We start from the raw sequence: 15,724 nt of genomic DNA, 5'->3' as shown, positions 1-15,724 counted from the left end.
GAGAGAGAATTTGAAGAGAAAAAATTACAGGTCGATGTGTGTATTACAGAAACATAAAGCTGGGCTTGATTGTGCTTGCCTGGCACAATTGAATAGTCCTAAAAGTGCAAACCACACTCATTTGCCATAATTCCCTACTTTTCTATCTCTTCAGGCCAAAATCCAGGCCATGTCAGAGGAAGAGTTAAAGGATCTGTTGATGGATGTAAACTCAGCAAAAAAAAGAAACAACCCTTTTTCAGGACCCTGTCTTTCAAAGATAATTTGTAAAAATAGAAATACCTTCACAGGTCTTCATTGTGAAGGGTTGAAACACTGTTTCCCATGCTTGTTCAATGAACCATAAACAATTAATGAACATGCACATGTGGAACGGTCGTTAAGACACCATCAGCATACAGACGGTGGGCAATTAAGGGCACAGTCATGAAAACTTAGGAAACTAAAGAGGCCTTTCTACTGACTGAAAACACCAAAAGAAAGATGCCCAGGTTCCCTGCTCATCTGCATGAACGTGCCTTAGGCATGCTGCAAGGAGGCAGGAGGACTGCAGATGTGGCCAGGGCAATAAATTGCAATGTCCGTACTGTGAGACGCCTAAGACAGAGCTACAGGGAGACAGGACGGACAGCTGATCGCCCTCGTAGTGGCAGACCACGTGTAACAACACCTGCACAGGACCGGTACATCCAAACATCACACCAGCGGGACAGGTACAGGATGGCAACAACAACTGACCGAGTTACACCAGGAACGCACAATCCCTCCATCAGTGCTCAGACTGTCCGCAATAGGCTGAGAAAGGCTGGACTGAGGGCTTGTAGGCCTGTTGTAAAGCCGATCTTCACCAGATATCACCGTTAACAACGTCGCCTATGGGCACAAACCCACCGTCGCTGGACCAGACAGGACTGGCAAAAAGTGCTCTTCACTGACGAGTCGCGGTTTTGTCTCACCAGGGGGGATGGTCGGATTTGCGTTTATCGTCAAAGGAATGAGTGTTACACCGAGGCCTGTACTCTGGAGCGGGATCGATTTGGAGGTGAAGGGTCCGTCATGGTCTGGGGCGATGTGTCACAGCATCATCGGACTGAGCTTGTTGTCATTGCAGGCAATCTCAACGCTGTGCGTTACAGGGAAGACATCCTCCTCCCTCATGTGGTACCCTTCCTGCAGGCTCATCCTGACCTGACCCTCCAGCATGACAATGCCATCAGCCATACTGCTCGTTCTGTGCGTGATTTCCTGCAAGACGGGAATGTCAGTGTTCTGCCATGGCCAGCGAAGAGCCCGGATCTCAATACCATTGAGCACGTCTGGGACCTGTTGGATCGGAGGGTGCGGGCTAGGGCCATTCCGCCCAGAAATGTCCTGGAACTTGCAAGTGCCTTGGTGGAAGAGTGGGGTAACATCTCACAGCAAGAACTGGCAAATCTGGTGCAGTCCATGAGGAGGAGATGCACTGCAGTACCTAATGCAGCTGGTGGCCACACCAGATACTGACTGTTACTTTTGATTTTGACACCCCCCCCCCCCCCCCCCCCCCCCCTTTGTTCAGGGACACATTATTCAATTTATGTTAGTCACATGTCTGTGGAACTTGTTCAGTTTATGTCTCAGTTGTTGAATCTTTTTATATTTATACAAATATTTACACATGTTAAGTTTGCTGAAAATAAACGCAGTTGACAGTGAGAGGACGTTTATTTTTTTGTTGAGTTTAGTTAAAAGATGTCCAGGACTGATGTTCGACCTCCGACGAGCAAAGCCTTGCATCACACAGCCACAACCAGCTGCTCCTGGGGTGCCGGACTGGTGTGTGTTCACACTGCAGGGAGATGACCACCACCAGCAATGCAGAGAGGATGTGTTGCAGCCAGGAACCACACCAATGTGTCAGCCAGATGGCTCACTTAAATTTGTTGGTTCTCTACAAGACCGTACAACACATGGCCTACTGATGAGGTGGGTACTTCACATAACACCTGGGTTAAATAATATTTTTCTTTCAAATACTCACGCTGGGCCTGATTTAAGTCTGGCACAATGGAACCAATAGAATAAAGTAGTCCCAAAAGTGCAAACACCAACCATCTGTCACTACAGAGTCATACAGGCTAATTCAACACTCCAAGTATTTGAAAGGGGGGAAAAAATACTATTTGAACCCAGGTCTGCTACACATTGTTGGTGCGCGACATTTGAGCGCTTTAAGTGTCCGGAGAACCGTAATAAATCCAATCCATTGATTAATTACAGGAGGGAGCTGCTAAAGCTGGATGACGAAGATGAAAACATCAGGTTGTTTTGCCACAAAGCCTACAAGCAGTACCTCATGTGGAGGTCCGGCGCCCTGGCCGGTGGCGATGGGGGCATCATGCCCAGCTGTTTTGTCAGGAGAATCAGAGACACCTACCCTGATCCTGAAGAGAAATACTTTGGGTTACAGACACCTCAGACTCTTTTTTTAGCTTTATCTCAGACATACCTGTGCCTTATTCTCTTGTAAATGTTCTGAAATGACACATAGTGTAGCTGCTTTAAAAAAGGACAGGAGGATGGAGAATGTTTCACTTTGACAATTGTCCATTCAATCCCCTTGTCTTTGTATTTTGTATTTTGTCACGTATCTGGCTTGTTATTTTCCAATGTGCTATAATGACAGAGAAACCATGACTCTGGAACTTTGTATATATTGTAACGACCCTGGGAATGTATGTAATGTAATGTAATGAAACAAGCAGGGAGCAGGTCTCGAACCCTCGACCTTCTAGCCCGAAGTCCGGCGCGCTATCGACTGTGCTGCAAAAGCATGCTCAAGCGGCAGAGTCGATTTCCGCGCTTATAAACCCAGGGTCGTTCCACTATATATATATATTTTTTTTGTGTGTGTGTGTGTGTGTTTTACATACTGTATATATCCTGTACATATTTTTTAAATAATAAACATCATTCACATAACACATTTCTGAGTTGTTTGTCATAGAACATAGAACAAAGTGTGTGCAAAAACATTACATCTACACTCCACTCTCTTTTCACAACAAATCAGAATGAAGAAACAATGTATTGTCTGGGGTAATATTATGCTGATTATACCGATGCAAAATATCCCATTGTTCAAGCCCTCTTTCAACCGGAAATCCCACACCTTCAATTGGACTGACACTCAGCAACATCCAATGAGAAGTGTCATAGATACTTGAATGATGCGTGATGTGGCCAATAGGCGCAGGGATAAAGCCGCTTTAGCGGCAGTAGATGTAGAGCTGATTTGCAACCCGCCGAAGGAGATCTGGAGAAGAAGGAAAATGTCTCCTGTCTCACCACGCACCGTTCTAGGATCAGCTTGCTGTTAGGAAAAAGCAACGAGCAAAGTGGTGAGTCGGAAAATCCTCACTACTTGCACTACAATGAAGGTTAGCGGCAACATTTTATTCAACCTGATCGGAATGTGTTGTATTCTATTTTAGATCAGGTCGATTAAAATCGACCTGATTAAGCCTTTCCACAGTGCCCCCATTGTGGCCTAGCCAGCCATGTTTAGGTTTTAGACAGACACAGACAATATTAATGGTTTACTTTTCACAAAACAGAATTGCGAGTGGGCTTCGTGTATAATTGCAATGGTAGCAGTTATAGTATGGACTTGTAACACTTCGGGCCCAATGTACAATCTGAGTAGTTAGCAAGGTACAGTGCCGTGTCTGATTTACAAAGGAAGTGGCTGTCCTTGCCATTTACAAGACACTAAACTAGCTAGCTTGATAGCAAAGTCTGGCTAGGTTAGCGCCAAAGCAAAGTCGAGGGTGAACAAAAGCTAGAGAAAACAAATGTGAAGTTATTTGCATAATGACAAAAAAATGCTCTTATCATAAGACCATGCCATACAGTGCCTTCAGAAAGTATTCATACTCCTTGACTTTTTCCAAATGTTCTTGTGTTAAAGTGGGATTTAATTGTAATTTTACGTCAAAAATCTACACATAATACTCTGTCAAAGTGGAAGAAAAATTCTAACATTTTGTAAAAATGAGTCAATACATGTTAGATTCACTTTTAGCAGCGATTACAGCTCCTGAGTCTTTCTGGGTAAGTCTCTTAAGAGCTTACCTGGATTGTGAAACATTTAGCCCATTATTCTTTTCAAAGTTCTTCAAGCTCTGTCAAATTGGTTGTTGATCATTGCTATACAACCGTTTTCAGGGCTTGCCATAGATTTTCAAGCAGATTTAAGTCAAAACTGTAACTCGGCAATTCCGGAACATTCACTGTCTTTTTGGTGAGCAACTCCGGTGTAGATTTGGCCTTGTGTTTTAGGTTATTGTATTGCTAAAAGGTGAATTAATCTCCCAGTATCTGGTGGAAAGCAGACTGAACCAGGTTTACCGCCAGGATTTTGCCTGTGCTTAGCTCCATTTCTTTTTTATCCTGATAAACTCCCCAGTCCTTAACGATTACAAGCATAATCATAACACGATGCAGCCACCACTATGCTTGAAAATATGGAGAGTGGTACTCGGTAATGTATTGGATTTGCCCCCAATTTTCTTTTGCTGTATTACTTTAGTACCTTGTTTTAAACAGGATGCATTATTTTGAATACTTTTATTCTGTACAGGCTTCCTTGTTTTCACTCTGTCAATTAGGTTAGTATTGTGACGTTACAATGTTGTTGATCCATCCTCAGTTTTCTCCTAGCACAGCCATTACACTCTGTAACTGTTTTAAAGTCACCATTGGCCTCATGGTGAAATCCCTGACCAGTTTCCTTTCTCTCCAGACATTGAGTTATGAAGGATACCTGTTTCTTTGTAGTGACTGGGTGTATTGATACACCATTCAATTTGTAACTAATAACTTCATCATGCTCAAAAGGATATTCAGTGTCTGCTTTTTAAAATGTATTTGTACCCATCTACCAATAGGTGCCCTTCTTTGCGAGTCATTGGAAAACCTCCCTGGTCTTTGTGGTTGAATCTGTGTTTGAAATTCACTTCTCGACTGAGAGACCTTACATAATTGTATGTGTGGGGTACAGAGATGAGGTAGTCATTCAAAACCCTGTTAAACACTATTATTGCAAACGTATTATGTGACTTGTTAAGCACATTTTTACTCCTGAACTTAATTAGGCTTGGCATAACAAAGGAGTTTAATACTTATTGACTCAATACTTATCCTATTTAACTATTGCTGTACATATACTATTATTCAGATATACTACATATTCTATCCATATACTGTCCATATAGTCTATACATCCCATCCCATCACATTTATTTATTTATTCTCCGGACTCTGACATTGCTCATCCTAATATTTCTTAAGTATTCCATTATTTAACTTTTTAGATGTGAATTGTTAGATACTACTGCGCTGTTGAAGCTAGGAACATATGCATTTCGCTACACCCACAGTAACATCTGCTAAATATGTGTATGTGACCAATAAACATTTATTTGAAGAACTTTCAGCTTTTCATTTTTTATTCATTTGTAAAAATGACGAACATAATTCCACTTTAACGTTATGGGGTATTGTGTGTAGCCCCCCCCCCCCCTAAAAAAGACATTTAATAAATGTTAAATTCAGTCTATAACACAACAAAATGTGGGAAAAGTCAAGGGGCACTGAAGGGAGGAGACAGGTTAAAGAATGATTTTTAAGCCTTGAGACAATTGGGAAATTGTGTATGTGTGCCATTCAGAGGGTGAATGGGCAAGACAAAAGATTGAAGTGCCTTTGAACGGGGTATGGTAGTAGGAGGCAGGCACATTGGTTTGAGTGTATCAGGAACAGCAACGCTGCAGTTTTTTTTACACTCAACAGTTTTCTGTGTGTATCAAGAATGGTCCACCACCCAAAGGACATCCAGCCAACTTGACACAACTGTGAGAAGCATTGGAGTCAATATGTGCCAGCATGCCTGTGGAACGTTTTCGACACCTTGTAGTCCATGTACCGACGAGTTGAGGCTGTTCTGAGGGGAAAAGGCGGTGCAACTCAATATTAGGAAGCTGTTCCTAATGTTTTGTACACAGTGTATATGCCATACCCATGTAATAGACCTACCCATTTATTATTTACCAGAATACAATCTTAAATAGAAGTAATTTTAATTGTTGAATTGGAGAGGGTGGGAAAGATGATAAATATTTTTTCATACTACTGGTGGCAATTATTTATAATTGGGGAATCACAGATGTTAATTTAAATGTTTTTATTGCAATATTGATCATGATGATGATAGTTACTCTGTAGACCACATTGTTTGATGTCGGGTTTTTTTTCTCTGTCTTATAGACTTTACCCTAAACTGACCTTAGCAGTGTGTAAGCACAAACTCATCCTAATCCTGAAGCTGAGGCAAATACAGAAAAGTTCAGGAGAAACTCTTCGCACTCCAAAACAGTCACACAGGAAGTAAAGAGGAAATTACATCCGAGCAGATGGAACCAAATCCCAGCCTGGCGGGGCTGGACTCCCAAGGCAACATGGTGTTTAGAGTGGTGAAACCTGTCATGGGCATCTTCCAAGTCTCCTCAGAACAGACCAACTCTGTGGGACAGGGGGTGTTTCAGCATACTATGGTCGAGGGGCTGACAGGGTTACCAGGGTTATCCAACCACCCCTCCATGGTGCTGAGGGATGGACAGGGGCAGCAGGGAATGGGGGACGTGAACCAGATGCAAACCCAGATTCAGATCCCGGCAGGCGACACCACCCAGACTCAGACTGGTGCTCCAGACCACAACCACGTACCCCACGTTCCGTTTGCTGAGGTGTCGTCTCTCCTGGACCCCAACATGAAGAGCTCCAAGGCCCGTAAGTATCACAGCCAGAGAAGGAGGGGATTAGGCCAGGGCTGCCCCTCCTACTGGAGACCTCTCATCTTGCAGGATATTCCTGTCCTACTACTCTAACACACCTGATTCTAGCTATCAGCTACTCCTCGGGACCATGATTAGCTTCACCCCCAGTAGTTCTCCAGGAGGAAGGTTGGCCTTACCTGCTGTAGTATGGAATAAGCGGAAGATTCAACACAATTGTATCATTCATCTATTGTTCCTTTGGTACTAGGTAAGTACCTGATACCCTATGACGAGATCAAGCGTCGTCTGGAGGCTCCAGAGAAGATGTCTCTGCGTTCGCTAGCAGCATACACCAGGGTCAGCCGCGGCCCGGCCAGCAAGAAAACGCTTCAGGAGTCTCTAAATATACTGGGCCTCACTCCTAGTACTACTACTGCTGTATCCTCCTCCTTCTCCAAGCTCACAGAGGGTAAGTGTGTGCGTGTTTGTGTGCGGGCATCTCTCGCGGTTTCTAGATTGTTAAAATGTTGTGTTTTCCAGGTGACACCAAAGCCCTGTGTAACGACATGAAGGACTTTGCCCATGACTACGTGGACTTTGGAAACATGGCCAAGCAGCTTATACCAGAGACTAACACAGTTCAACACTGGTCAAAGGTCATAGAAACCAGGTAATACCAAACCCTCACCCACACCACACCTGGTTAGTGTGGTTACAGCACAGTGTAGTCATGAGTTGACTATGAGCTATGTGTTTTCTGTACAGTGAGACAAACACTAACACACCTTTGCCCACTCCACCTGGGATAGGAGCCACCTGGAGGCGATGAGGAAGTGTTTCCATGACCCGGTCAACAGTGCGTTGTTCGACAACGTGACTCACGGCCTGGGCCTCGGGATGCTCGACACCGCCCTAGACATGATCACCATGGTGATTGACAAACAGATTCGCATCCTGTCCGGCGCCGCTGCAACCGATCCCGTCGACACGGGTCCTCCAATGAGACGCATCCGCCGCCGCCACCGCAAGCCCCGAGACGACGGCAACGACAAACCGCACAGGGCAGTGGGCGGGGTTAAAGGTCAAGGGAAAGGATCGGGGAAGGGCAAAGGGAGGGGCCGAGGCAGGAAGAAGGCGCAGCTGCAGGAGTCCGGAACCCCGGTTGGTGTTGCCATGGATACAACCCAGCAGCAGGATCAAGGGCATCGTCAGCCAGAGGATGTGGAGAGCAGTGTTCTTACACTTGTCTCCGTCGGTTACGAGACCATATCCAGTGGCCTCAACGCCACGGTACAGCTCTGAAGATGTTTAATTGTTGAACAAACAATGCTTAACAGGAGTCAGACTTCGCTGAACATTTCCCCAATGGGGTGGCTGGGAGCAGAACAGTCTTAGTAACGTTGTGATGTGTAAACGTCACTCAGGTCTGGGATATTGAACCCCAAACATTCAGAGGAAGACCTGTAGAGGACACCGGGGGACGTTCAGGGGCGTCACATCATTTTGGTTTAGTATTTTAGTTTAGTTTTTGTGCTGCAGCTGTTGCCTACTGATACACTCAATCAATGTATATTTGTTAAGCACAGAGGTGATGATTGCAGCTTTATTAAAGTGGAAATCATTTCAAATGACAGAGAAGTGTTGATGTTGAAAAATCTACAATGTAGAAATTAGTCTCAATTCGGGTCTTTGGATAAGGCCGTTCCTTTGTTTGACCTACTCATCTGGCATTGGATAGCCCAGTTGATTTCGATCATGAGTAGACCTCATAGCTCTCTCCACCTCTCCATTACTGTAACATGGGGAACACATTATGCCAGTACTTAGTCAATGATTGTATGTTTATATTGAAACCTGGAGTGCTGAAATACTTGTATTAAAGCTTTAATTTTCTTAACCAAGGTAAATGTATTTCTTTCTAACAGAATCAATGTTGCAGTATGTGATCTATATCACTGAGGGAGTTTGATTAAGCTGAACCGGGGTGCACTGGGATATGGCCTGTGACGTGACCGGGCAAAAGCAGTGAGGGAGGAGCACCCTTCTGAAATCGAATAGTAATCTGTGCTGTCCCGGTCATATTGTCAACAAGGTAGCATGGTGCTTCGTTCAAAAACACACGTCTTTTCCAAACAGTATATGTTTGAATTTAAAGTAGTTTTCCTTGAGAAGGTAGATAAAGCATATAAGCATTTTTATCATGGGCAAACACTTTTGCATTAGAAAACATAGAATCTTAAGTCATTAGTCCACGTGCTTGACGTGCGTCACTTTGTTTTGAGACAACTTCTCCAAAGGGCTTTAAACGGGGTTCACGCCTGGGAGGCAGGCAGGTTGGTTTTTAAAACCAATCCAGTTTTCACCTGGGCCAGCTTAAACAAATTCAAGTTTATTGGTTGTGTACACAGATTTGCAGGTGTTACAGCAGGTACAGCGAAATGCTTATGTTACTAGCTCCAACAGTGCAGTAGAATGTCTCACAAATACAAAAATACACAAGCAAACAAAAAATAAACAAGAAATAACAATCCAAAGTATACTGAATAAATATAAACGCAACATGCAACAATTTCATAGATTTTACTGAGTTACAGTTCATATAAGGAAATCAGTCAATTGAAATAAATTCATTAGGCCCTAATCTATGGATTTTACATGACTGGGAATAAAGATATGCATCTGTTGGTTACAGATACTTAAAAAAATGGTATCTGGTGTGACCACCATTTGCCTTATGCAGCGCAACACATCTCCAGTGGCGATTTTAGCATGTAAATCTTGGTGGGGCAAAAATAAATAAAAGTTGGATGCATACCAGCAAAGCCAATACACAACACTAAACAATACATTCACTTCACTATAACGGTGACAAAGGTTGCCCACAAACAGCCTACATAAAGCTGTCCCAACAGCAGTCCCAACATCTTACCACTGCTACACCTGGCTATCAGCGGAGCCTTGTCTGGCTGCGAAACAGTTCATTCAGCCTCATTTACTGCCTTTTAAAACATAGCTGATATGGCTGACTTGCTTAAACAAATGTGATTTCTAATGACAATGAGATGTACAAACTATGGCATAAGGGGACTACGAGCGATAAGGGGCTATCCGTAATTTCAATTAAGACATTAATGAGCGAGCTACAGTAGGATGGACATAGTGTAACTATTTGTTCAGCACTTTTGAAATGTACAGCGACAGAATTCAGAACATGGGCTGTTCTTACAGTGTTCTACCTGTACACCAAGTCAGAACCATAGGATAAATAAAGGGGGCGTATAAGTAGACAATGAAAGCTTTTACAATATTCAATGATTACATTTCTCTAAAACAGGTTATAGGCTACATGTGCACCACCAAGTCAGAAGACTAGGCAGAATTAAGAGGGGTAAATAGACCAAATTATTAGGGTGAGGCACATGGGCTAGTAACATCTTACTACACAACATACACATAGTATTATTAAAATCTTACTGTAGGCCTAATACATTAGGTTACCAGCAAAAATTGTAATCGGATTACAGATACTTCTGAAAAACTAGATGATTACTTTTAAATTCAGAAAGGATGTTTGCGAAAATAAATGTTTCGACACCTTTCTGTTTTCTCAATGACATTCAAATCAGCATTGAAATAAACGCCCAAATTTGTTCCGCCTGAGCGAATCTGACCCCAAGTCAAAGATCTCTATGATTCAAAATTCAAAAAGGCACTTGCACATCTGAGCTATCTTTGTTGCAGGTGCACGGTAACAGTTGAGTATGATGAGAAAAAAGAAGAAACCTGCACACTGGTCTTGCTAGTATCACTGCTCTTTATTAAGCTTTAGGTATCGGCAACAAGGCCTTCATCAGAGCTTTAGTGGGTGTTTATAGTTTGCACCCTTATGTAGACATTGCTCCACCCACATCCGTTCAAACACAATGAGGACATCTACCTACCAAGTAAGCTTTCATAAATCATTGGGCACAGCGCAAGAAAAAACGCCAGAGTAATCTGAAATCAAGTGGTAGCATTAATTCATGTTCACATTTACAACATAACATGCATGGGCATTTCATCATTAAGACTTTTTGGGAATAATGTCTGGAGGGTGAAAATCCAAAAACATTCTCTTTTGCTCAGATAATTATTTATTTCACCTCCCCTGTCTGATATTTGACTTTCTCTATGCCACAGTATCTAAAGGAATAAATGTAATGTTTTTAAAATGTAGTGTGACTGGATAATCGCTGTCGTTTCTCCTGATTTAACTTTTATGTTCACTAATTCTCTGTTTGAGAAAGCGGGTGGTTTTACCGACATAACAGAGCCCACATGGACATTTAATAATGTAAATAACATGGGTGGTGGAACACGTAATAATGTCATTTATTTGGAACCGTTTTCCTGTATGTGGGTGGCAGAAATATTCACACTTCATCATATTGTTGAACTGTACGCAACCTCTGCATTTATAGCTACCATTCGGAAGAGGGCGTAAAAGAGCCTGGCTCTATGATGACACACCAAATGTGTTTGATGGATCGCGGGAAAAGAGGAGGAATTGGCTTGTAGGCTACAGTCCAAGTTATGTCTTCCGATGGTGTGACTGAATAAACGCTTGGAGGTAATGAGGACAGCAGTAGTGTAGCTTACAGGCAATATGGATACAGATTGCGAAATACACTATGACATTCGGGGGTCTCTGCGCATGCACACATTTTTTTTGTGGGCCTAATAATGACATAATTTAAATGCAAAACATGATTACCTTTTACATGCCACATTAAAAGGTAATAGTTTTTTGCTTTTTAAAGTAACACAACCAGTCATGATATTTTCATCTGATTGTCAAACAAATCACTTCAAAAAGTAGGCATGTTCGTCCGCTCCAAAATAATTCCATCATCCAAACTGCATGTATACTCAACGCCATTTGATGAATGGAAATATACATCTGTTACCGTGTGCCTAATGACATTCAGCGATTGCCATTGATTAGGACTACATTAATTGATGCGTCTTGCTGAACATTTTTTTTTTTTTTTTGTAGCCTGAAAAGTCGCAACACCTGAAATGGGGCTATCCTGGGGAACTGTCCTGGGGAAAAGGAGATGGTAACCCTAACACACACGGTTTACTAGACTAGGTTACAATGTGTATTTCCATGAACTTCAAATAGGCCTACCGGTGATGTAGCCTGGTGTTAAAATAATTGGTGGGTAAACTCTCCCTATGCTTTCAAAATAAAATTAAAGTTGGGTGAAGGGCGTTTACTTGCGTTTACCCTCCAGTAGGCTTACACCACTGCTGGTATCCTACCCTCTCAGCCAAAGCAATTTTAAACACATGAAGACACGCAGAATAGGTAGCATGCAGTCAAAGGCCAAATACATGAGTTGAATCAAAACATGTTTTACACCCTAGTTCATAAGTTGTCCATAATTCATGAGTTAATGCTTTGTCTTCACAGATCCTGTGACATAAAACACTACTTTTCTTTCCTTATCTGTTGGGCGGCAACAATGTCATACTCTTTATGACCAGACATTATCACATAGATGGCGTACACATAAAGCGACAGAGGGGCGCTGTTTCGCTCGACTCAGATGCTTTCTCAAGTGAGATACAAATGATGAAAACACAGAGAGAGACGAAAGATCAATTATTTGATATGCTTTTTATGTCTCTGTGTGTGTAGGCCATCTATCTGGTGCTGTCTGGTCATAAAGAGTATGACATTGTTGCCGCCCATAGCATTGAATGCACAGGAAGCCAGCAAGCGTTTCGCCTCCCTTGATAAAAAAATGAATAACAATAATCGTCAATCAAATTATAATGCCCTTTTAATGTAAGAGCTGGGGGGAGTTTTGGCCTTCCATGATGACATCACTATGTGGTAAATTAGTTAATAGATCAATAACAGAGATATTTCCAAATCTCTGCCAATAACAGCTCATTTTCACTTTTCCTCTTCCCACTCAAACCACTCCCAGACAGTCCTAGCAAAATTCTTGATTGAGAAATTGCTCTTTGCTAAGTAGCTATTTTTCTTTATTTTTGACCATTTTAATTGAAAACAGACACAGTAAGATACTTAATTGTTATCCAGAAATGATTTGATATTGAGATAAAAGTGGCTGCATTGGACCTTTAAACCACAACTATGTGAGAAAATCTGTTTTGTAAATACAAAATATATAACTTTCTTTTTGTAGGGTTTGTCAAATCATTTATACACGCGTGTTCCTGTAAGTGCTTGTCATGTGTGCTCCCTCTCCGGCCTCTAGGTCACCAGGCTGGTCGTTATGGCGCACACCTGTCACCATCATTATGCTCACCTGGACTCCATCACATCCCTGATTACCTTCCTTATATATATATGTCACTCCCTTTGGTTCCTTCCCCAGGTGTCACTGTGTCTGTTTCTTGTCTGTGTGGTGTTCCTTGTTTTGTATTGTGTTTTGTTCATTTATTAAATTATTTACTCCCTGAACTTGCTTCCTGACTCCCAGCGCACTCATTACAGTGGTCAATTACCACAGAAACTACAAGGAAGTTGGAGTAAGGAATTTATTTATTGTGAAAGACTTCTGTGAAAAATGTTGACAATTAAATAAATTATCTTACTGTGTGTGTGTGTGTTATGTGGGCTTGCCTAGTCCATGCCACTGTTTGACCAGTTCGTTGGGTGTATTGACCATGTCAGTCCAGTGCTGAAGCTGAGGCCCCCTGGCATACATGAATGGCCCCAGCACCACCACACCTACTGGGGTAAGGCCTGATACAATCAGCTCCAAGATCAGACAGGTCTGGTCGAGCTGAGCGGGGCGGAGCTTAAAGGACATCTTGTGGTTGAAGCCATGTTCAGCTCCACTACTAACCACTGGCGTCCGTCTGGATTTCACTACCCGAGTGTGGATCTGTAGGCTCACCTGGAAACACACGCCTGAAAACAGAATATACACAATCACACTTGAGAACACACCCGATAACAGAACACACACACATTTATGCAGACACACACACTCACCTGTGTCAGTGTGTATCTGCAGGCTGCGTGCTCTCAGTATGACCACAGTGAGGCGTTGTAGAGACGGACTGTAGTTCAGAGACACCTGAATATCACCAAGACCTGAACACTGACAGAGAGAAAAAAAGAGATACAAACTGCAGGTTGTGTGTGTGAGATTGTGTGCACGCACGTTTGCATGTGTGTGTGTGTACCTGCATTTCGTCCTTAGTCTCTAGGTCTCTCCAGAGCAGCCTGCCCCCCTCCCCCAGCTCCCCTTCAATAGGGAACAGAACCCTGCCCACCGCATGGTGTCTGCCCCCCCGATCCACACTCAACACGTACACACTGAGCACACTCTCAGATACACACACACCCGATACCTGGAGAGAGAGAGAGAGAGAGAGAGTGTGGGGGGTGAGTTTTTCTAGTGGGAGTAAAAGGAACCAATTTAGTGTGTTTCTGTGTGTACCTGGAACACAAAGCTGTCGTTGAACTCGGGGTCGCGCCCCCTGCATCGGGCCCTGGCCTTGTGTCGGCGACGGTCGTCAGGGAGAAGTCGCAGATCTGCCAGTGTGTCGTTACTATAGAAACATGTTGGCAAGTTGCTCAGGCGGAGCAGCGAGACATAAAGCTGTTCGTTGTCATGGCGATAGGCCACTGAGAAGCACAGTCGCACGGCGCGACCAGGGGGGGGTGACACCTCACTGACATCAGGGACCCAGTACAGACTTGCCCTTACACTACCTACTGGATACCAGCCTAGAGAGGAAGAAGTAGCACAAAGTAGCCCAATTAGTGGGAGTTGGTGAGATGCGAGACATACAGACAGTGTTGCCCCCCCTCCCCCCTCCTAACCTACTCCCTACTGTGAGAGATCCACGATGAGTGCTGCTGAGGTCCTTCCGTCCCTCTTTCTCCCCCTCCTCGCTCCTGAGAGTTGGTTTAAATCGGGGTGGCAGGAAGAATGGGATCTCATCTGGCCTATCACAGAGAGAGGCACAGGAAATTATCATAACATCTACAAATAACACAGTGGCTTCGGTCATGTTCCTATGCTCAGACGTTACCGACGCATCCCAGACCTATTTTAGGTATCAGCTAACCACTATGTTATAGCAATCTGGTGCCTGACGGCACAGTCGATGACGTGGCACACAACCATTGGTTAATGCATACAACGTCTGAGCAGGGGAACACGACCATTATCTAACATATTGCTCTCTTTCTTTACACACATATAGGTTGTGTTCCCCTGCTCAGATGCTGCATGCATCAACTAATGGTTGCGTGCCACGTCATCGACTGTGTCGTCGACTGACAGATTGCTATAACATATGATGTGGTTAGCGGATACTAAAAATCCTTATCAGGTGTTGTAAGATCTGGCATGCGTCAGCAACGCCTGGGCAGAAGAACACACTCCTACACACACACGCACACACATTTAGGGGCTGTGACCTGACACTCACCTGTACCTGGGTCTCTGATTGGTCAGGAGAATTGGAGTGGTGCACGCTGGGAAGGGGGCTATCATGGTGACCATTTCCTGGTATCGTCTTTGGCCGCACCTCCTCCACAGGAAGTAGACAGATACACCAATCAGAAGCAAGAGGAAGAGTCCCAAAGACAGACCCACAGCCAATAACATTGTTGGATCTGAAATACAGTGCCTTCAGAAAGCATTCATACCCCTGAATTTAAAATGGATTAAATTAATTTTCTTTCTCACCCATCTACATACAATACCCCACAATGACAAAGTGAAAACAAGTTCAGACATTTTTGTCAATTTATTTAAATAAAATACAAAAATATCTAATTTACATAAGTATTCACACCCCTGAGTCAATGCTTTGTAGAAGCACCTTTAGATTTAGGGATTTTCTCCCATTCTTCCTTGCAGATTTTCTTC

The 15,724-nt window shown here is 43.3% G+C and overlaps 2 protein-coding genes across 3 annotated transcripts; one reads left to right on the top strand and one right to left on the bottom strand.

Moving 5' to 3' along the window:
• The first annotated feature begins 3,264 nt into the window (after window positions 1-3,264).
• On the top strand, window positions 3,265-8,716 carry si:ch73-127m5.2 (uncharacterized protein LOC561202 homolog). Of its 2 annotated transcripts, none has more exons than XM_038974851.1 (5): window positions 3,265-3,380; window positions 6,307-6,828; window positions 7,084-7,284; window positions 7,356-7,485; window positions 7,625-8,716. In XM_038974851.1, the coding sequence occupies exons 2-5, from the start codon at window positions 6,453-6,455 to the stop codon at window positions 8,115-8,117; spliced, it is 1,200 nt and encodes a 399-aa protein (XP_038830779.1). In that variant the 5' UTR covers window positions 3,265-3,380; window positions 6,307-6,452; the 3' UTR covers window positions 8,118-8,716. The 2 variants fall into 2 exon arrangements, with proteins under 2 accessions (XP_038830779.1, XP_038830780.1); XM_038974852.1 differs by having other exon boundaries at window positions 3,288-3,419.
• A 4,725-nt stretch (window positions 8,717-13,441) lies between these two features.
• Window positions 13,442-15,346, bottom strand: syt15 (synaptotagmin XV). Its single transcript, XM_038974943.1, has 6 exons — window positions 15,282-15,346; window positions 14,672-14,793; window positions 14,282-14,571; window positions 14,025-14,192; window positions 13,831-13,939; window positions 13,442-13,746 (listed from the first exon to the last, which is right to left on the bottom strand). The coding sequence occupies exons 1-6, from the start codon at window positions 15,344-15,346 to the stop codon at window positions 13,442-13,444; spliced, it is 1,059 nt and encodes a 352-aa protein (XP_038830871.1).
• Between the last annotated feature and the right edge of the window lie 378 nt (window positions 15,347-15,724).

The sequence above is a fragment of the Salvelinus namaycush genome, chromosome 35 (assembly GCF_016432855.1).
Source record: "Salvelinus namaycush isolate Seneca chromosome 35, SaNama_1.0, whole genome shotgun sequence".
Classification (NCBI taxonomy): Eukaryota; Metazoa; Chordata; class Actinopteri; order Salmoniformes; family Salmonidae; genus Salvelinus; species Salvelinus namaycush.
Note: the sequence above shows the minus strand (reverse complement) of the source record. Positions and strands in the feature narration are given on the sequence as shown.

Coding starts and splice junctions, on each gene's coding strand:
- si:ch73-127m5.2 (XM_038974851.1), top strand. CDS start 6,453: ATGGAACCAAATCCCAGCCTGGCGGGGCTGGACTCCCAAGGCAACATG. Junction 6,829..7,083: donor CATGAAGAGCTCCAAGGCCC/GTAAGTATCACA, acceptor CTTTGGTACTAG/GTAAGTACCTGATACCCTAT. Junction 7,285..7,355: donor CTTCTCCAAGCTCACAGAGG/GTAAGTGTGTGC, acceptor TGTGTTTTCCAG/GTGACACCAAAGCCCTGTGT.
- syt15 (XM_038974943.1), bottom strand. CDS start 15,346: ATGATAGCCCCCTTCCCAGCGTGCACCACTCCAATTCTCCTGACCAAT. Junction 14,572..14,671: donor TGGATCTCTCACAGTAGGGA/GTAGGTTAGGAG, acceptor CTTCCTCTCTAG/GCTGGTATCCAGTAGGTAGT. Junction 13,940..14,024: donor AGACTAAGGACGAAATGCAG/GTACACACACAC, acceptor TCTCTCTGTCAG/TGTTCAGGTCTTGGTGATAT.